This window comes from Pristiophorus japonicus, chromosome Y (genome assembly GCF_044704955.1).
Source record: "Pristiophorus japonicus isolate sPriJap1 chromosome Y, sPriJap1.hap1, whole genome shotgun sequence".
Lineage (NCBI taxonomy): Eukaryota > Metazoa > Chordata > Chondrichthyes > Pristiophoridae > Pristiophorus > Pristiophorus japonicus.
Window position 1 is genome coordinate 39,790,146 of NC_092011.1, and position 21,810 is coordinate 39,811,955.

The 21,810-nt window shown below is 42.8% G+C and overlaps 1 protein-coding gene across 4 annotated transcripts in view; it reads left to right on the top strand.

The window, feature by feature from the left end:
* The window catches only part of LOC139241104 (histone deacetylase 4-like), a 188,035-nt gene that overhangs the window by 109,230 nt on the left and 56,995 nt on the right, over positions 1-21,810 (top strand). For all 4 annotated transcript variants that reach the window (XM_070869794.1, XM_070869795.1, XM_070869793.1 and 1 more), the window contains one exon: positions 136-242. In XM_070869794.1, the coding sequence (XP_070725895.1) occupies positions 136-242 (107 nt within the window). The remainder of the gene's footprint in view (positions 1-135; positions 243-21,810) is intronic.

Genomic DNA, 21,810 nt, shown 5'->3' on the forward strand with positions numbered 1-21,810 from the left:
GTGTGTGTGTGTGGGTGTGTGAGTGTGTGTGTGTGAGTGTGTGTGTGTGTATACGGGTGTGTCTGTGCATGTGTGTTTCCGTGTAATCTTTGCTCTCTCTGTCTCTCACACTCTCTCACCCTATCCGCTCCACAGATCGCTCACCCGTCAGCAACAGAACCTCCTCTGGACCCAGCTCTCCCAAGGACACACACCCCTCCGAGAACACCTCCGCACTCTCGAATCCCAGCCTTCCTCCAGAGGTAGGTCGTCATGTCTTCCCGTGTTTCACGGGTCTGCTCAGTTGTGTAACTGTACACAGTCGCTGTTTATTCAGGGTAAGGGTCACTCACTAACTGTACAGAGTCACTGTTTATTCAGGGTAAGGGTCACTCACTGTAACTGTACATAGTCACTGTTTATTCAGGGTAAGGGTCACTCACTAACTGTACAGAGTCACTGTTTATTCAGGGTAAGGGTCACTCACTAACTGTACAGAGTCACTGTTTATTCAGGGTAAGGATCACTCACTAACTGTACAGAGTCACTGTTTATTCAGGGTAAGGGTCACTCACTAACTGTACAGAGTCACTGTTTATTCAGGGTAAGGGTCACTCACTGTGTAACTGTACAGATTCACTGTTTATTCAGGGTAAGGGTCACTCACTAACAGTACAGAGTCACTGTTTATTCAGGGTAAGGGTCACTCACTGTGTAACTGTACAGATTCACTGTTTATTCAGGGTAAGGGTCACTCACTGTGTAACTGTACAGAGTCACTGTTTATTCAGGGTAAGGGTCACTCACTGTAACTGTACAGAGTCACTGTTTATTCACGGTAAGGGTCACTCACTAACTGTACAGAGTCACTGTTTATTCAGGGTAAGGGTCACTCACTGTAACTGTACAGAGTCACTGTTTATTCAGGGTAAGAGTCACTCACTGTGTAACTGTACAGAGTCACTGTTTATTCAGGGTAAGAGTCACTCACTAACTGTACAGAGTCACTGTTTATTCAGGGTAAGGGTCACTCACTGTGTAACTGTACAGAGTCACTGTTTATTCAGGGTAAGGGTCACTCACTAACTGTACAGAGTCACTGTTTATTCAGGGTAAGGGTCACTCACTAACTGTACAGAGTCACTGTTTATTCAGGGTAAGGGTCACTCACTGTGTAACTGTACAGATTCACTGTTTATTCAGGGTAAGGGTCACTCACTAACAGTACAGAGTCACTGTTTATTCAGGGTAAGGGTCACTCACTAACTGTACAGAGTCACTGTTTATTCAGGGTAAGGGTCACTCACTGTGTAACTGTACAGAGTCACTGTTTATTCAGGGTAAGGGTCACTCACTGTAACTGTACAGAGTCACTGTTTATTCAGGGTAAGGGTCACTCACTGTAACTGTACACAGTCACTGTTTATTCAGGGTAAGGGTCACTCACTGTAACTGTACAGAGTCACTGTTTATTCAGGGTAAGGGTCACTCACTGTAACTGTACAGAGTCACTGTTTATTCAGGGTAAGGGTCACTCACTGTGTAACTGTACAGAGTCACTGTTTATTCAGGGGAAGGGTCACTCACTAACTGTACAGAGTCACTGTTTATTCAGGATAAGGGTCACTCACTAACTGTACAGAGTCACTGTTTATTCAGGGTAAGGGTCACTCACTGTAACTGTACAGAGTCACTGTTTATTCAGGGGAAGGGTCACTCACTAACTGTACAGAGTCACTGTTTATTCAGGATAAGGGTCACTCACTAACTGTACAGAGTCACTGTTTATTCAGGGTAAGGGTCACTCACTAAGTGTACAGAGTCAATGTTTATTCAGGGTAAGGGTCACTCACTGTGTAACTGTACAGAGTCACTGTTTATTCAGGGTAAGGGTCACTCACTAACTGTACAGATTCACTGTTTATTCAGGGTAAGGGTCACTCACTGTGTAACTGTACAGAGTCACTGTTTATTCAGGGTAAGGGTCACTCACTAACTGAACAGAGTCACTGTTTATTCAGGGTAAGGGTTACTCACTGTGTAACTGTACAGAGTCACTGTTTATTCAGGGTAAGGGTCACTCACTAACTGTACAGAGTCACTGTTTATTCAGGGTAAGGGTCACTCACTAACTGTACAGAGTCACTTTTTATTCAGGGTAAGGGTCACTCACCAACCGTACACAGTCGCTGTTTATTCAGGGTAAGGGTCACTCACTGTGTAACTATACAGATTCACTGTTTATTCAGGGTAAGGGTCACTCACTAACTGTACAGAGTCACTGTTTATTCAGGGTAAGGGTAACTCACTGTAACTGTACAGAGTCACTGTTTATTCAGGGTAAGGGTCACTCACTAACTGTACAGAGTCACTGTTTATTCAGGGTAAGGGTCACTCACTGTAACTGTACAGAGTCACTGTTTATTCAGGGTAAGGGTCACTCACTGTAACTGTACAGAGTCACTGTTTATTCAGGGTAAGGGTCACTCACTAACTGTACAGTGTCACTGTTTATTCAGGGTAAGGGTCACTCACTAACTGTACAGTATCACTGTTTATTCAGTGTAAGGGTCACTCACGAACTGTACAGACTCACTGTTTATTCAGGGTAAGGGTAACTCACTGTAACTGTACAGGGTCACTGTTTATTCAGGGTAAGGGTCACTCACTAACTGTACACAGTCGCTGTTTATTCAGGGTAAGGGTCACTCACTGTAACTGTACAGAGTCACTGTTTATTCAGGGTAAGGGTCACTCACTAACTGTACAGAGTCACTGTTTATTCAGGGTAAGGGTCACTCACTAACTGTACAGAGTCACTGTTTATTCAGGGTAAGGGTAACTCACTGTAACTGTACAGAGTCACTGTTTCTTCAGGGTAAGGGTCACTCACTAACTGTACAGAGTCACTGTTTATTCAGGGTAAGGGTCACTCACTAACTGTACAGATTTACTGTTTATTCAGGGTAAGGGTCACTCACTGTGTAACTGTACAGAGTCACTGTTTATTCAGGGTAAGGGTCACTCACTTTAACTGTACAGAGTCACTGTTTATTCAGGGTAAGGGTTACTCACTGTAACTGTACAGAGTCACTGTTTATTCAGGGTAAGGGTCACTCACTAACTGTACAGAGTCAATGTTTATTCAGGGTAAGGGTCACTCACTAACTGTACAGAGTCACTGTTTATTCAGGATAAGCGTCACTCACTGTAACTGTACAGAGTCACTGTTTATTCAGGGTATGGGTCACTCACTGTGTAACTGTACAGAGTCACTGTTTATTCAGGGTAAGGGTCACTCACTGTTTAACTGTACAGAGTCACTGTTTATTCAGGGTAAGGGTCACTCACTAACTGTACAGAGTCACTGTTTATTCAGGGTAAGGGTCACTCACTGTGTAACTGGACAGATTCACTGTTTATTCTGGGAAAGGGTCACTCACTAACTGCACAGAGTCACTGTTTATTCAGGGATAAGGATCACTCACTGTGTAACGTACAGAGTCACTGTTTCTTCAGGGTAAGGGTCACTCACTGTAACTGTACAGAGTCACTGTTTATTCAGGGTAAGGGTCACTCACTAACTGTACAGAGCCACTGTTTATTCAGGGTAAGGGTCACTCACTGTAACAGTACAGAGTCACTGTTTATTCAAGGTAAGGGTCACTCACTGTGTAACTGTATAGAGTCACTGTTTATTCAGGGTAAGGGTCACTCACTAACTGTGCAGAGTCACTGTTTATTCAGGGTAAGGGTCACTCACTGCAACTGTACAGAGTCGCTGTTTATTCAGGGTAAGGGTCACTCACTAACTGTACAGAGTCACTGTTTATTCAGGGTAAGGGTCACTCACTGTGTAACTGTACAGAATCGCTGTTTATTCAGGGTAAGGGTCACTCACTGTAACTGTACAGAGTCACTGTTTATTCAGGGTAAGGGTCTCTCACTAACTGTACAGAGTCACTGTTTATTCAGGGTAAGGGTCACTCACTGTGTAACTGTACAGAGTCACTGTTTATTCAGGGTAAGGTTCACTCACTAACAGTACAGAGTCACTGTTTATTCAGGGTAAGGGTCACTCACTGTGTAACTGTACAGAGTCACTGTTTATTCAGGGTAAGGGTCACTCACTGTGTAACTGTACGAAGTCACTGTTTATTCAGGGTAAAGGTCACTCACTGTAACTGTACAGAGTCACTGTTTATTCAGGGTAAGGGTCACTCACTAACTGTACAGAATCACTGTTTATTCAGGGTTAGGGTCACTCACGAACTGTACAGAGTCACTGTTTATTCAGGGTAAGGGTCACTCACTGTGTAACTGTACAGAGTCACAGTGTATTCAGGGTAAGGGTCACTCACTAACTGTACAGAGTCACTGTTTATTCAGGGTAAGGGTCACTCACTAACTGTACAGAGTCACTGTTTATTCAGGGTAAGGTTCACTCACTGTAACTGTACAGAGTCACTGTTTATTCAGGGTAAGGGTCACTCACTGTAACTGTACAGAGTAACTCTTTATTCAGGGTAAGGGTCACTCACGAACTGTACAGAGTCACTGTTTATTCAGGGTAAGGGTCACTCACTAACTGTACAGAGTCACTGTTTATTCAGGGTAAGGGTCACTCACTAACTGTACAGAGTCACTTTTTATTCAGGGTAAGGGTCACTCACCAACCGTACACAGTCGCTGTTTATTCAGGGTAAGTGTCACTCACTGTGTAACTATACAGATTCACTGTTTATTCAGGGTAAGGGTCACTCACTAACTGTACAGAGTCACTGTTTATTCAGGGTAAGGGTAACTCACTGTAACTGTACAGAGTCACTGTTTATTCAGGGTAAGGGTCACTCACTAACTGTACAGAGTCACTGTTTATTCAGGGTAAGGGTCACTCACTGTAACTGTACAGAGTCACTGTTTATTCAGGGTAAGGGTCACTCACTGTAACTGTACAGAGTCACTGTTTATTCAGGGTAAGGGTCACTCACTAACTGTACAGTGTCACTGTTTATTCAGGGTAAGGGTCACTCACTAACTGTACAGTATCACTGTTTATTCAGGGTAAGGGTCACTCACGAACTGTACAGACTCACTGTTTATTCAGGGTAAGGGTAACTCACTGTAACTGTACAGGGTCACTGTTTATTCAGGGTAAGGGTCACTCACTAACTGTACACAGTCGCTGTTTATTCAGGGTAAGGGTCACTCACTGTAACTGTACAGAGTCACTGTTTATTCAGGGTAAGGGTCACTCACTAACTGTACAGACTCACTGTTTATTCAGGGTAAGGGTCACTCACTAACTGTACAGAGTCACTGTTTTTTCAGGGTAAGGGTAACTCACTGTAACTGTACAGAGTCACTGTTTCTTCAGGGTAAGGGTCACTCAATAACTGTACAGAGTCACTGTTTATTCAGGGTAAGGGTCACTCACTAACTGTACAGATTCACTGTTTATTCAGGGTAAGGGTCACTCACTGTGTAACTGTACAGAGTCACTGTTTATTCAGGGTAAGGGTCACTCACTTTAACTGTACAGAGTCACTGTTTATTCAGGGTAAGGGTTACTCACTGTAACTGTACAGAGTCACTGTTTATTCAGGGTAAGGGTCACTCACTAACTGTACAGAGTCAATGTTTATTCAGGGTAAGGGTCACTCACTAACTGTACAGAGTCACTGTTTATTCAGGATAAGCGTCACTCACTGTAACTGTACAGAGTCACTGTTTATTCAGGGTATGGGTCACTCACTGTGTAACTGTACAGAGTCACTGTTTATTCAGGGTAAGGGTCACTCACTGTGTAACTGGACAGATTCACTGTTTATTCTGGGAAAGGGTCACTCACTAACTGCACAGAGTCACTGTTTATTCAGGGATAAGGATCACTCACTGTGTAACGTACAGAGTCACTGTTTATTCAGGGTAAGGGTCACACACTGTAACTGTACAGAGTCACTGTTTATTCAGGGTAAGGGTCACTCACTAACTGTACAGAGCCACTGTTTATTCAGGGTAAGGGTCACTCACTGTGTAACTGTACAGAATCACTGTTTATTCAGGGTAAGGGTCACTCACTGTAACTGTACAGAGTCACTGTTTATTCAGGGTAAGGGTCTCTCACTAACTGTACAGAGTCACTGTTTATTCAGGGTAAGGGTCACTCACTGTAACTGTACAGAGTCACTGTTTATTCAGGGTAAGGGTCACTCACTCTAACTGTACAGAGTCACTGTTTATTCAGGGTAAGGGTCACTCACTGTAACTGTACAGAGTCACTGTTTATTCAGGGTAAGGGTCACTCACTAACTGTACAGAGTCACTGTTTATTCAGGGTAAGGTTCACTCACTAACTGTACAGAGTCACTGTTTATTCAGGGTAAGGGTCACACACTGTAACTGTACAGAGTCACTGTTTATTCAGGGTAAGGGTCACTCACTGTAACTGTACAGAGTCACTGTTTATTCAAGGTAAGGGTCACTTACTGTAACTGTACAGAGTCACTGTTTATTCAGGGTAAGGTTCACTCACTAACAGTACAGAGTCACTGTTTATTCAGGGTAAGGGTCACTCACTAACTGTACAGAGTCACTGTTTATTCAGGGTAAGGGTCACTCACTAACTGAACAGAGTCACTGTTTATTCAGGGTAAGGGTCACTCACTAACTGTATAGAGTCACTGTTTATTCAAGGTAAGGGTCTCTCACTAACTGTATAGAGTCACTGTTTATTCAGGGTAAGGGACACTCACTAACTGTATAGAATCAATGTTTTTTCAGGCTGAGGGTCACTCACTAACTGTACAGAGTCACTGTTTATTCAGGGTTGGGGTCACTCACTGTGTAACTGTACAGAGTCACTGTTTATTCAGGGTAAGGGTCACTCACTAACTGTACAGAGTCACTGTTTATTTCGGGTAAGGGTCACACACTAACTGTACAGAGTCACTGTTTATTCAGGGTAAGGTTCACTCACTAACTGTACACAGTCGCTGTTTATTTAGGGTAAGGGTCACTCACTGTGTAACTATACAGATTCACTGTTTATTCAGGGTAAGGGTCACTCACTAACTGTACAGAGTCACTATTTATTCAGGGTAAGGGTAACTCACTGTAACTGTACAGAGTCATGTTTATTCAGGATAAGGGTCACTCACTAACTGTACAGAGTCACTGTTTATTCAGGGTAAGGGTCACTCACTGTGTAACTGTACGGAGTCACTGTTTATTCAGGATAAGGGGCACTCACTAACTGTACAGAGTCACTGTTTATTCAGGGTAAGGGTCACTCACTAACTGTAGAGAGTCACTGTTTCTTCAGGGTAAAAGTCACTCACTGTAACTGTACAGGGTCACTGTTTATTCAGGGTAAGGGTCACTCACTGTGTAACTGTACAGAGTCACTGTTTATTCAGGGTAAGGGTCACTCACTAACTGTACAGAGTCACTGTTTATTCAGGGTAAGGGTCACTCACTGTAACTGTACAGAGTCACTGTTTATTCAGGGTAAGGGTCATTCACTAACTGTATAGAGTCACTGTTTATTCAGGATAAGCGTCACTCACTGTAACTGTACAGAGTCACTGTTTATTCAGGGTAAGGTTCACTCACTAACAGTACCGAGTCACTGTTTATTCAAGGTAAGGGTCACTCACTAACTGTACAGAGTCACTGTTTATTCAGGGTAAGGGTCACTCACTGTAACTGTACAGTCACTGTTTATTCAGGGTAAGGGTCACTCACTAACTGTACAGAGTTACTGTTTATTCAGGGTAAGGGTCACTCACTAACTGTACAGAGACACTGTTTATTCAGGGTAAGGGTCACTCACTGTAACTGTACAGAGTCACTGTTTATTCAGGGTAAGGCTCACTCAATAACTGTACAGAGTCACTGTTTATTCATGGTGAGGATCACTCACTGTGTAACTGTACAGAGTCACTGTTTTTCAGGGTAAGGGTCACTCACTAACTGTACAGAGTCACTGTTTATTCAGGGTAAGGGTCACTCACTGTAATTGTAGGGAGTCACTGTTTATTCAGAATAAGGGTCACTCACTAACTGTGCAGAGTCGCTGTTTATTCAGGGTAAGGGTCACTCACTGTAACTGTACAGAGTCACTGTTTATTCAGGGTAAGGGTCACTCATTGTGTAACTGTGCAGAGTCACTGTTTATTCAGGGTAAGGGTCACTCACTAACTGTACAGAGTCACTGTTTATTCAGGGTAAGTATCACTCACTAACTGTACAGAGTCACTGTTTATTCAGGGTAAGGTTCACTCACTGTAATTGTAGGGAGTCACTGTTTATTCAGAATAAGGGTCACTCACTAACTGTGCAGAGTCGCTGTTTATTCAGGGTAAGGGTCACTCACTGTAACTGTACAGAGTCACTGTTTATTCAGGGTAAGGATCACTCACTAACTGTACAGCGTCACTGTTTATTCAGGGTAAGGGTCACTCACTAACTGTACAGAGTCACTGTTTATTCAGGGTAAGGGTCTCTCACTGTGTAACTGTACAGAGTCACTGTTTATTCACGGTAAGGGTCACTCACTAACTGTACAGAGTCACTGTTTATTCAGGGGAAGGGTCACTCACTAACTGTATAGAGTCACTGTTTATTCAGGGTAAGAGTCACTCACTAGCTGTATAGAGTCACTGTTTATTCAGGGTAAGGGTCACTCACCAACTGTACAGAGTCACTGTTTATTCAGTGTAAGGGTCACTCACTAACTGTACAGAGTCACTGTTTATTCAGGGTAAGGGTCACTCACTAACTGTACAGAATCACTGTTTATTCAGGGTAAGGGTCACTCACTAACTGTACAGAGTCACTGTTTATTCAGGGTAAGGGTCACTCACTAACTGTACAGAGTCACTGTTTATTCAGGGTAAGGGTGACTCACTAACTGTACAGAGTCACTCACTAACTGTACAGAGTCACTGTTTATTCAGGGTAAGGGTCACTCACTAACTGTACAGAGTCACTGTTTATTCAGGGTAAGGGTCACTCACTGTGTAACTGTACACAGTCACTGTTTATTCAGGGTAAGGGTCACTCACTAACTGTATAGAGTCACTGTATTCAGGGTGAGGGTCACTCACTAACTGTATAGAGTCACTGTTTATTCAGGGTAAGGGTCACTCACTAACTGTATAGAGTCACTGTTTATTCATGGTAAGGGTCATTCACTAACTGTATAGAGTCACTGTTTATTCAGGGTAAGGGTCATTCACTGTAACTGTACAGAGTCACTGTTTATTCAGGGTAAGGGTCATTCACTGTGTAACTGTACAGAGTCACTGTTTATTCAGGGTAAGGGTCATTCACTGTGTAACTGTACAGAGTCAGTGTTTATTCAGGGTAAGGGTCATTCACTGTAACTGTACAGAGTCACTGTTTATTCAGGGTAAGGGTCATTCACTGTGTAACTGTACAGAGTCACTGTTTATTCAGGGTAAGGGTCATTCACTAACTGAACAGAGTCACTGTTTATTCAGGGTAAGGGTCACTCACTGTGTAACTGTACCGAGTCACTGTTTAATCAGGGTAAGGGTCATTCACTGTGTAACTGTACAGAGTCACTGTTTATTCAGGGTAAGGGTCACTCACTAACTGTACAGAGTCACTGTTTATTCAGGGTAAGGGTCACTCACTAACTGTATAGAGTCACGGTTTATTCAGGGTAAGGGTCACTCACGAACTGTATAGAGTCACTATTTATTCAAGGTAAGGGTCACTCACTAACTGTATAGAGTCACTGTTTATTCAGGGTAAGGGTCACTCACTAACTGTCTAGAGTCACGGTTTATTCAGGGTAAGGGTCACTCACTAACTGTACCGAGTCACTGTTTATTCAGGGTAAGGGTCACTCACTAACTGTACAGAGTCACTGTTTATTCAGGGTAAGGGTCACTCACTGTGTAACTGTACACAAATACTGTTTATTCAGGGTAAGGGTCACTCACTAACTGTATAGAGTCACGGTTTATTCAGGGTAAGGGTCACTCACTAACTGTATAGAGTCACTATTTATTCAAGGTAAGGGTCACTCACTAACTGTATAGAGTCACTGTTTATTCAGGGTAAGGGTCACTCACTAACTGTCTAGAGTCACTGTTTATTCAGGGTAAGGGTCACTCACTAACTGTACAGAGTCACTGTTTATTCAGGGTAAGGGTCACTCACTAACAGTACAGAGTCACTGTTTATTCAGGGGAAGGGTCACTCACTGTGTAACTGGACAGAGTCACAGTTTATTCCGGGTAAGGGTCACTCACTAACTGTACAGAGTCACTGTTTATTCAGGGTAAGGGTCACTCACTGTGTAACTGTACAGAGTCAATGTTTATTCAGGGTAAGGGTCACTCACTAACTGTACAGACTCACTGTTTATTCAGGGTAAGGATCACTCACTAACTGTACAGAGTCACTGTTTATTCAGGGTAAGGGTCACTCACTGTAACTGTACAGAGTCACTGTTTATTCATGGTAAGGGTCACTCACTGTGACTGTACAGAGTCACTGTTTATTCAGGGTAAGGGTGACTCACTGTGTAACTGTACAGAGTCACTGTGTATTCAGGATAAGGGTCACTCACTGTAACTGTACAGAGTCACTGTTTATTCAGGGTAAGGGTCACTCACTAACTGTACAGAGTCACTGTTTATTCAGTGTAAGGGTCACTCACTAACTGTACAGAGTCACTGTTTATTCAGGGTAAGGGTCACTCACTGTAACTGTACAGAGTCACTGTTTATTCAGGATAAGGGTCACTCACTAACTGTACAGAGTCACTGTTTATTCAGGGTAAGGGTCACTCACTAACTGTACAGAGTCACTGTTTATTCAGGGTAAGGGTCACTCACTGTAACTGTACAGAGTCACTGTTTATTCAGGGTAAGGGTCACTCACTAACTGTACAGAGTCACTGTTTATTCAGGGTAAGGGTCACTCACTAACTGTACAGAGTCACTGTTTATTCAGGGTAAGGGTCACTCACTAACTGTACAGAGTCACTGTTTATTCAGGGTAAGGGTCACTCACTGTGTAACTGTACAGAGTCACTGTTTATTCAGGGTAAGGGTCACTCACTGTAAATGTACAGAGTCACTGTTTATTCAGGGTAAGGGTCAATCACTAACTGTACAGAGTCACTGTTTATTCAGGGTAAGGGTCACTCACTAACTGTACAGAGTCACTCTTTATTCAGGGTAAGGGTCACTCACTAACTGTACACAGTCACTGTTTATTCAGGGTAAGGGTCACTCACTAACTGTACAGAATCACTGTTTATTCAGGGTAAGGGTAACTAACTGTACAGAGTCACTGTTTATTCAGGATAAGGGTCACTCACTGTAACTGTACAGAGTCACTGTTTATTCAGGGTAAGGGTCACTCACTAACTGTGCAGAGTCACTGTTTATTCAGGGTAAAGGTCACTCACGAACTGTACAGAGTCACTGTTTATTCAGGGTAAGGGTCACTCACTAACTGTGCAGAGTCACTGTTTATTCAGGGTAAAGGTCACTCACGAACTGTACAGAGTCACTGTTTATTCAGGGTAAGGGTCACTCACTAACTGTGCAGAGTCACTGTTTATTCAGGGTAAGGGTCACTCACTAACTGTACAGACTCACTTTTTATTCAGGGTAAGGTTCACTCACTAACTGTACAGAGTCACTGTTTATTCAGGGTAAGGGTCACTCACTAACTGTACACAGTCGCTGTTTATTCAGGGTAAGGGTCACTCACTAACTGTACAGAATCACTGCTTATTCAGGGTAAGGGTAACTAACTGTACAGAGTCACTGTTTATTCAGGATAAGGGTCACTCACTGTAACTGTACAGAGTCACTGTTTATTCAGGGTAAGGGTCACTCACTAACTGTGCAGAGTCACTGTTTATTCAGGGTAAAGGTCACTCACGAACTGTACAGAGTCACTGTTTATTCAGGGTAAGGGTCACTCACTAACTGTACAGAGTCACTGTTTATTCAGGGTAAGGGTCACTCACTGTAACTGTACAGAGTCACTGTTTATTCAGGGTAAGGGTCACTCACTAACTGTACAGAGTCACTGTTTATTCAGGGTAAGGGTCACTCACTAACTGTACAGAGTCACTGTTTATTCAGGGTAAGGGTCACTCACTGTAACTGTACAGAGTCACTGTTTATTCAGGGTAAGGGTCACTCACTAACTGTACAGAGTCACTGTTTATTCAGGGTAAGGGTCACTCACTAACTGTACAGAGTCACTGTTTATTCAGGGTAAGGTTCACTCACTAACTGTACAGAGTCACTGTTTATTCAGGATAAGGGTCACTCACTGTGTAACTGTACAGAGTCACTGTTTATTCAGGGTAAGGGTCACTCACTGTAACTGTACAGAGTCACTGTTTATTCAGGGTAAGGGTCAATCACTAACAGTACAGAGTCACTGTTTATTCAGGGTAAGGGTCACTCACTAACTGTACAGAGTCACTCTTTATTCAGGGTAAGGGTCACTCACTAACTGTGCAGAGTCACTCTTTATTCAGGGTAAGGGTCACTCACTAACTGTACAGACTCACTTTTTATTCAGGGTATGGTTCACTCACTAACTGTACAGAGTCACTGTTTATTCAGGGTAAGGGTCACTCACTAACTGTACACAGTCGCTGTTTATTCAGGGTAAGGGTCACTCACTAACTGTACAGAATCACTGTTTATTCAGGGTAAGGGTAACTAACTGTACAGAGTCACTGTTTATTCAGGGTAAGGGTCACTCACTAACTGTACAGTGTCACTGTTTATTCAGGGTAAGGGTCACACACTAACTGCATAGAGTCACTGTTTATTCAGGGTAAGCATCACTCACTGTAACTGTACAGAGTCACTGTTTATTCAGGGTAAGGGTCACTCACTGTGTAACTGTACAGAGTCACTGTTTATTCAGGGTAAGGGTCACTCGCTAACTGTACAGAGTCATTGTTTATTCAGGGTAAGGGTCACTCACTAACTGTACAGAGTCACTGTTTATTCAGGGTAAGGGTCACTCACTAACTGTACAGAGTCACTGTTTATTCAGGGTAAGGGTCACTCACTAACTGTACAGAGTCACTGTTTATTCAGGGTAAGGGTCACTCATTGTAACTGTACAGATTCACTGTTTATTCACAGAAAGGGTCACTCACTAACTGTACAGAGTCACTGTTTATTCAGGGTAAGGGTCACTCACTAACTGTACAGAGTCACTGTTTATTCAGGGTAAGGGTCACTCACTAACTGTACAGACTCACTGTTTATTCAGGGTAAGGATCACTCACTGTAACTGTACAGAGTCACTGTTTATTCAGGGCAAGCGTCACTCACTAACTGTACAGAGTCACTGTTTATTCAGGGTAAGGGTCACTCACTAATTGTACAGAGTCACTGTTTATTCAGGGTAAGGGTCACTCACTAACTGTACAGAGTCACTGTTTATTCATGGTAAGGGTCACTCACTGTAACTGTACAGAGTCACTGTTTATTCAGGGTAAGGGTCATTCACTGTGTAACTGTACAGAGTCACTGTTTATTCAGGGTAAGGGTCACTCACTGTAACTGTACAGAGTCACTGTTTATTCAGGTTAAGGGTCACTCGCTGTAACTGTACAGAGTCACTGTTTATTCAGGGTAAGGGCCACTCAATAACTGTACAGAGTCACTGTTTATTCAGGGTAAGGGTCACTCACTAACTGTACAGAGTCACTTTTTATTCAAGGTAAGGGTCACTCACTAACTGTACAGAGTCACTGTTTATTCAGGGTAAGGGTCACTCACTAACCGTACACTGTCGCTGTTTATTCAGGGTAAGGGTCACTCACTGTGTAACTATACAGATTCACTGTTTATTCAGGGTAAGGGTCACTCACTAACTGTACAGAGTCACTGTTTATTCAGGGTTAGGGTCACTCACTGTGTAACTTTACAGAGTCACTGTTTATTCAGGGTAAGGGTCACTCACTAACTGTACAGAGTCACTGTTTATTCAGGGTAAGGGTCACTCACTAACTGTACAGAGTCACTGTTTATTCAGGGTAAGGGTCACTCACTGTAACTGTACAGAGTCACTGTTTATTCAGGGTAAGGGTCACTCACTGTGTAACTGTACAGAGTCACTGTTTATTCAGGGTAAGGCTCACTCACTGTAACTGTACAGAGTCACTGTTTATTCAGGGTAATGGTCACTCACTAACTGTAGAGAGTCACTGTTTATTCAGGGTAAGGGTCACTCACTAACTGTACAGAGTCACTGTTTATTCAGGGTAAGGGCCATTCACTGTAACTGTACAGAGTCACTGTTTATTCAGGGTAAGGGTCACTCACTGTTACTGTACAGAGTCACTGTTTATTCAGGGTAAGGGTCACTCACTGTAACTGTACAGAGTCACTGTTTATTCAGGGTAAGGGTCACTCACTAACTGTTTCAGAGTCACTGTTTATTCAGGGTAAGGGTCACTCACTGTAACTGTACAGAGTCACTGTTTATTCAGGGTAAGGGTCACTCACTAACTGTACAGAGTCACTGTTTATTCAGGGTAAGGGTCACTCACTAAGTGTACAGAGTCACTGTTTATTCAGGGTAAGGGTCACTCACTAACTGTACAGAGTCACTGTTTATTCAGGGTAAGGGTCACTCACTAACTGTACAGAGTCACTGTTTATTCAGGGTAAGGGTCACTCACTGACTGTACAGAGTCACTGTTTATTCAGGGTAAGGGTCACTCACTAACTGTATAGAGTCACTGTTTATTCAGGGTAAGGGCCACTCACTGTGTACCTGTACAGAGTCACTGTTTATTCAGGGTAAGGGTCACTCAATAACTGTCCAGAGTCACTGTTTATTCAGGGTGAGGATCACTCACTGTGTAACTGTACAGAGTCACTGTTTTTCAGGGTAAGGGTCACTCACTGTGTAACTGTACAGACTCACTGTTTATTCAGGGTAAGGGTCACTCACTGTGTAACTGTACAGAGTCACTGTTTATTCAGGGTAAGGGTCACTCACTGTGTAACTGTACAGAGTCACTGTTTATTCAGGGTAAGGGTCACTCACTGTGTAACCGTACAGAGTAACTGTTTATTCAGGGTCAGGGTCACTCATTGTGTAACTGTGCAGAGTCACTGTTTATTCAGGGTGAGGATCACTCACTGTGTAACTGTACAGAGTCACTGTTTATTCAGGGTAAGAGTCACTCACTAACTGTACAGAGTCACTGTTTATTCAGGGTAAGGGTCACTCACTGTAACTGTACAGAGTCACTGTTTATTCAGGGTAAGGGTCACTCACTGTGTAACTGTACAGAGTCACTGTTTATTCAGGGTAAGGGTCACTCACTGTGTAACTGTCCAGAGTCACTGTTTATTCAGGGTAAGGGTCACTCATTGTGTAACTGTGCAGAGTCACTGTTTATTCAGGGTAAGGGTCACTCACTGTGTAACCGTACACAGTCACTGTTTATTCAGGGTAAGGGTCACTCACTGACTGTACAGAGTCACTGTTTATTCAGAGTAATGGTCACTCACTGTGTAACTGTACAGAGTCACTGTTTATTCAGGGTAAGAGTCACTCACTGTGTAACTGTACAGAATCACTTTTTATTCAGGGTAAAGGTCACTCACTGTGTAACTGTACAGAATCACTGTTTATTCAGGGTAAGGGTCACTCACTGTAACTGTACAGAGTCACTGTTTATTCAGGGTAAGGGTCACTCACTGTGTAACTGTACAGAGTCAATGTTTATTCAGGGTAAGGGTCACTCACTGTGTAACTGTACAGAGTCACTGTTTATTCAGGGTAAGGGTCACTCACTGTGTAACTGTACAGAGTCACTGTTTATTCAGGGTAAGGGTCACTCACTAACTGTACAGAGTCACTGTTTATTCAAGGTAAGGGTCACTCACTAACTGTACAGAGTCACTGTTTATTCAGGGTAAGGGTCACTCACTAACTGTACAGAGTCACTGTTTATTCAGGGTAAGGGTCACTCACTGTTTAACTGTACAGAGTCACTGTTTATTCAGGGTAAGGGTCACTTACTGTAACTGTACAGAGTCACTGTTTATTCAGGGTAAGGGTCACTCACTGTAACTGTACAGAGTCACTGTTTATTCAGGGTAAGGGTCACTCACTAACTGTACAGAGTCACTGTTTATTCAGGGTAAGGGTCACTCACTGTAACTGTACAGAGTCACTGTTTATTCAGGGTAAGGGTCACTCACTGTGTAACTGTACAGAGTCACTGTTTATTCAGGGTAAGGGTCACTCACTGTGTAACTGTACAGAGTCACTGTTTATTCAGGGTAAGGGTCACTCATTGTGTAACTGTGCAGAGTCACTGTTTATTCAGGGTAAGGGTCACTCACTGTGTAACCGTACAGAGTCACTGTTTATTCAGGATAAGGATCACTCACTAACTGTACAGAGTCACTGTTTATTCAGGGTAAGTTTCACTCACTGTAATTGTAGGGAGTCACTGTTTATTCAGAATAAGGGTCACTCACTAACTGTACAGAGTCGCTGTTTATTCAGGGTAAGGGTCACTCACTGTAACTGTACAGAGTCACTGTTTATTCAGGGTAAGGGTCACTCACTAACTGTACAGAGTCACTGTTTATTCAGGGTAAGGATCACTCACTAACTGTACAGAGTCACTGTTTATTCAGGGTAAGGGTCACTCACTAACTGTACAGAGTCACTGTTTATTCAGGGTAAGGGTCACTCACTGTGTAACTGTACAGAGTCACTGTTTATTCAGGGTAAGGATCACTCACTAACTGTACAGAGTCACTGTTTATTCAGGGTAAGAGTCACTCACTAACTGTACAGAGTCACTGTTTATTCAGGGTAAGGGTCACTCACTATAACTGTACAGAGTCACTGTTTATTCAGGGTAGGAGTCACTCACTAACTGTACAGAGTCACTGTTTATTCAGGGTAAGGGTCACTCACTAACTGTACAGAGTCACTGTTTATTCAGGGTAAGGGTCACTCACTGTAACTGTACAGAGTCACTGTTTATTCAGGGTAAGGGTCACTCACTAACTGTACAGAGTCACTGTTTATTCAGGGTAAGGGTCACTCACTAACTGTACAGAGTCACTGTTTATTCAGGGTAAGGGTCACTCACTGTAACTGTACAGAGTCACTGTTTATTCAGGGTAAGGGTCACTCAATAACTGTCCAGAGTCACTGTTTATTCAGGGTGAGGATCACTCACTGTGTAACTGTACAGAGTCACTGTTTTTCAGGGTAAGGGTCACTCACTGTGTAACTGTACAGACTCACTGTTTATTCAGGGTAAGGGTCACTCACTGTGTAACTGTACAGAGTCACTGTTTATTCAGGGTAAGGGTCACTCACTGTGTAACTGTACAGAGTCACTGTTTATTCAGGGTAAGGGTCACTCACTGTGTAACCGTACAGAGTAACTGTTTATTCAGGGTCAGGGTCACTCATTGTGTAACTGTGCAGAGTCACTGTTTATTCAGGGTAAGGGTCACTCACTGTGTAACCGTACAGAGTCACTGTTTATTCAGGGTAAGGATCACTCACTAACTGTACAGAGTCACTGTTTATTCAGGGTAAGGTTCACTCACTGTAATTGTAGGGAGTCACTGTTTATTCAGAATAAGGGTCACTCACTAACTGTACAGAGTCGCTGTTTATTCAGGGTAAGGGTCACTCACTGTAACTGTACAGAGTCACTGTTTATTCATGGTAAGGGTCACTCACTAACTGTACAGAGTCACTGTTTATTCAGGGTAAGGATCACTCACTAACTGTACAGAGTCACTGTTTATTCAGGGTAAGGGTCACTCACTAACTGTACAGAGTCACTGTTTATTCAGGGTAAGGGTCACTCACTGTAACTGTACAGAGTCACTGTTTATTCACGGTAAGGGTCACTCACTAACTGTACAGAGTCACTGTTTATTCAGGGTAAGGTTCACTCACTAACTGTATCGAGTCACTGTTTATTCAGGGTAAGAGTCACTCACTAACTGTACAGAGTCACTGTTTATTCAGGGTAAGGGTCACTCACTAACTGTACAGAGTCACTGTTTATTCAGGGTAAGGGTCACTCACTATAACTGTACAGAGTCACTGTTTATTCAGGGTAGGAGTCACTCACTAACTGTACAGAGTCACTGTTTATTCAGGGTAAGGGTCACTCACTAACTGTACAGAGTCACTGTTTATTCAGGGTAAGGGTCACTCACTGTAACTGTACAGAGTCACTGTTTATTCAGGGTAAGGGTCACTCACTGTAACTGTACAGAGTCACTGTTTATTCAGTGTAAGGGTCACTCACTAACTGTAGAGAGTCACTGTTTATTCAGAGTAAGGGTCACTCACTCACTGTACAGAGTCACTGTTTATTCAGGGTAAGGGTCACTCACTAACTGTACAGAGTCACTGTTTATTCAGAGTAAGGGTCACTCACTAACTGTACAGAGTCACTGTTTATTCAGGGTATGGGTCACTCACTATAACTGTACAGAGTCACTGTTTATTCAGGGTAGGAGTCACTCACTAACTGTACAGAGTCACTGTTTATTCAGGGTAAGGGTTACTCACTAACTGTACAGAGTCACTGTTTATTCAGGGTAAGGGTCACTGACTGTAACTGTACAGAGTCACTGTTTATTCAGGGTAAGGGTCACTCACTGTAACTGTACAGAATCACTGTTTATTCAGGGTAAGGGTCACTCACTAACTGTATAGAGTCACTGTTTATTCAGGGTAAGAGTCACTCACTAACTGTACAGAGTCACTGTTTATTCAGGGTAAGGGTCACTCACTAACTGTACAGAGTCACTGTTTATTCAGGGTAAGGGTTACTCACTAACTGTACAGAGTCACTGTTTATTCAGAGTAAGGGTCACTCACTAACTGTACAGAGTCACTGTTTATTCAGGGTAAGGGTCACTCACTAACTGTACAGAGTCACTGTTTATTCAGAGTAAGGGTCACTCACTAACTGTACAGAGTCACTGTTTATTCAGGGTAAGGGTCACTCACTGTAACTGTACAGAGTCACTGTTTATTCACGGTCAGGTTCACTCACTAACTGTACAGAGTCACTGTTTATTCAGGGTAAGGGTCACTCACTAACTGTATAGAGTCACTGTTTATTCAGGGTAAGAGTCACTCACTAACTGTACAGAGTCACTGTTTATTCAGGGTAAGGGTCACTCACTAACTGTACAGAGTCACTGTTTATTCAGGGTAAGGGTCACTCACTATAACTGTACAGAGTCACTGTTTATTCAGGGTAGGAGTCACTCACTAACTGTACAGAGTCACTGTTTATTCAGGGTAAGGGTCACTCACTAACTGTACAGAGTCACTGTTTATTCAGAGTAAGGGTCACTCACTAACTGTACAGAGTCACTGTTTATTCAGTGTAAGGGTCACTCACTAACTGTACAGAGTCACTGTTTATTCAGGGTAAGGGTCACTCACTGTAACTGTACAGAGTCACTGTTTATTCAGGGTAAGGGTCACTCACTAACTGTACAGAGTCACTGTTTATTCAGAGTAAGGGTCACTCACTAACTGTACAGAGTCACTGTTTATTCAGGGTAAGGGTCACTCACTAACTGTACAGAGTCACTGTTTATTCAGAGTAAGGGTCACTCACTAACTGTACAGAGTCACTGTTTATTCAGGGTAAGGGTCACTCACTTTCACTGTACAGAGTCACTGTTTATGCAGGGTAGGAGTCACTCACTAACTGTACAGAGTCACTGTTTATTCAGGGTAAGGGTCACTCACTAACTGTACAGAGTCACTGTTTATTCAGGGTAAGGGTCACTCACTGTAACTGTACAGAGTCACTGTTTATTCAGGGTAAGGGTCACTCACTGTAACTGTACAGAGTCACTGTTTATTCAGGGTAAGGGTCACTCACTAACTGTATAGAGTCACTGTTTATTCAGGGTAAGAGTCACTCACTAACTGTACAGAGTCACTGTTTATTCAGGGTAAGGGTCACTCACTAACTGTACAGAGTCACTGTTTATTCAGGGTAAGGTTCACTCACTATAACTGTACAGAGTCACTGTTTATTCAGGGTAGGAGTCACTCACTAACTGTACAGAGTCACTGTTTATTCAGGGTAAGAGTCACTCACTAACTGTACAGAGTCACTGTTTATTCAGGGTAAGGGTCACTCACTGTAACTGTACAGAGTCACTGTTTATTCAGGGTAAGGGTCACTCACTGTAACTGTACAGAGTCACTGTTTATTCAGGGTAAGGATCACTCACTAACTGTACAGAGTCACTGTTTATTCAGAGTAAGGGTCACTCACTAACTGTACAGAGTCACTGTTTATTCAGGGTAAGGGTCACTCACTAACTGTACAGAGTCACTGTTTATTCAGAGTAAGGGTCACTCACTAACTGTACAGAGTCACTGTTTATTCAGGGTAAGGGTCACTCACTATAACTGTACAGAGTCACTGTTTATTCAGGGTAGGAGTCACTCACTGTAACTGTACAGAGTCACTGTTTATTCAGGGTAAGGGTCACTCACTGTGTAACTGTACAGAGTCACTGTTTATTCAGGGTAAGGGTCACTCACTAACTGTACAGAGTCACTATTTATTCAGGGTAAGGTTCACTCACTAACTGTACAGAGTCACTGTTTATTCACGGTAAGGGTCACTCACTAACTGTACAGAGTCACTGTTTATTCAGGGTAGGAGTCACTCACTAACTGTACAGAGTCACTGTTTATTCAGGGTAAGGGTCACTCACTAACTGTACAGAGTCACTGTTTATTCAGGGTAAGAGTCACTCACTGTAACTGTACAGAGTCACTGTTTATTCAGGGTAAGGGTCACTCACTGTAACTGTACAGAGTCACTGTTTATTCAGGGTAAGGGTCACTCACTAACTGTACAGAGTCACTGTTTATTCAGAGTAAGGGTCACTCACTAACTGTACAGAGTCACTGTTTATTCAGGGTAAGGGTCACTCACTAACTGTACAGAGTCACTGTTTATTCAGGGTAAGAGTCACTCACTGTAACTGTACAGAGTCACTGTTTATTCAGGGTAAGGGTCACTCACTAACTGTACAGAGTCACTGTTTATTCAGAGTAAGGGTCACTCACTAACTGTACAGAGTCACTGTTTATTCAGGGTAAGGGTCACTCACTAACTGTACAGAGTCACTGTTTATTCAGAGTAAGGGTCACTCACTAACTGTACAGAGTCACTGTTTATTCAGGGTAATGGTCACTCACTGTAACTGTACAGAGTCACTGTTTATTCACGGTCAGGTTCACTCACTAACTGTACAGAGTCACTGTTTATTCAGGGTAAGGGTCACTCACTAACTGTATAGAGTCACTGTTTATTCAGGGTAAGAGTCACTCACTAACTGTACAGAGTCACTGTTTATTCAGGGTAAGGGTCACTCACTAACTGTACAGAGTCACTGTTTATTCAGGGTAAGGATCACTCACTAACTGTACAGAGTCACTGTTTATTCAGGGTAAGGGTCACTCACTAACTGTACAGAGTCACTGTTTATTCAGGGTAAGGGTCACTCACTGTAACTGTACAGAGTCACTGTTTATTCACGGTAAGGGTCACTCACTAACTGTACAGAGTCACTGTTTATTCAGGGTAAGGTTCACTCACTAACTGTATAGAGTCACTGTTTATTCAGGGTAAGAGTCACTCACTAACTGTACAGAGTCACTGTTTATTCAGGGTAAGGGTCACTCACTAACTGTACAGAGTCACTGTTTATTCAGGGTAAGGGTCACTCACTATAACTGTACAGA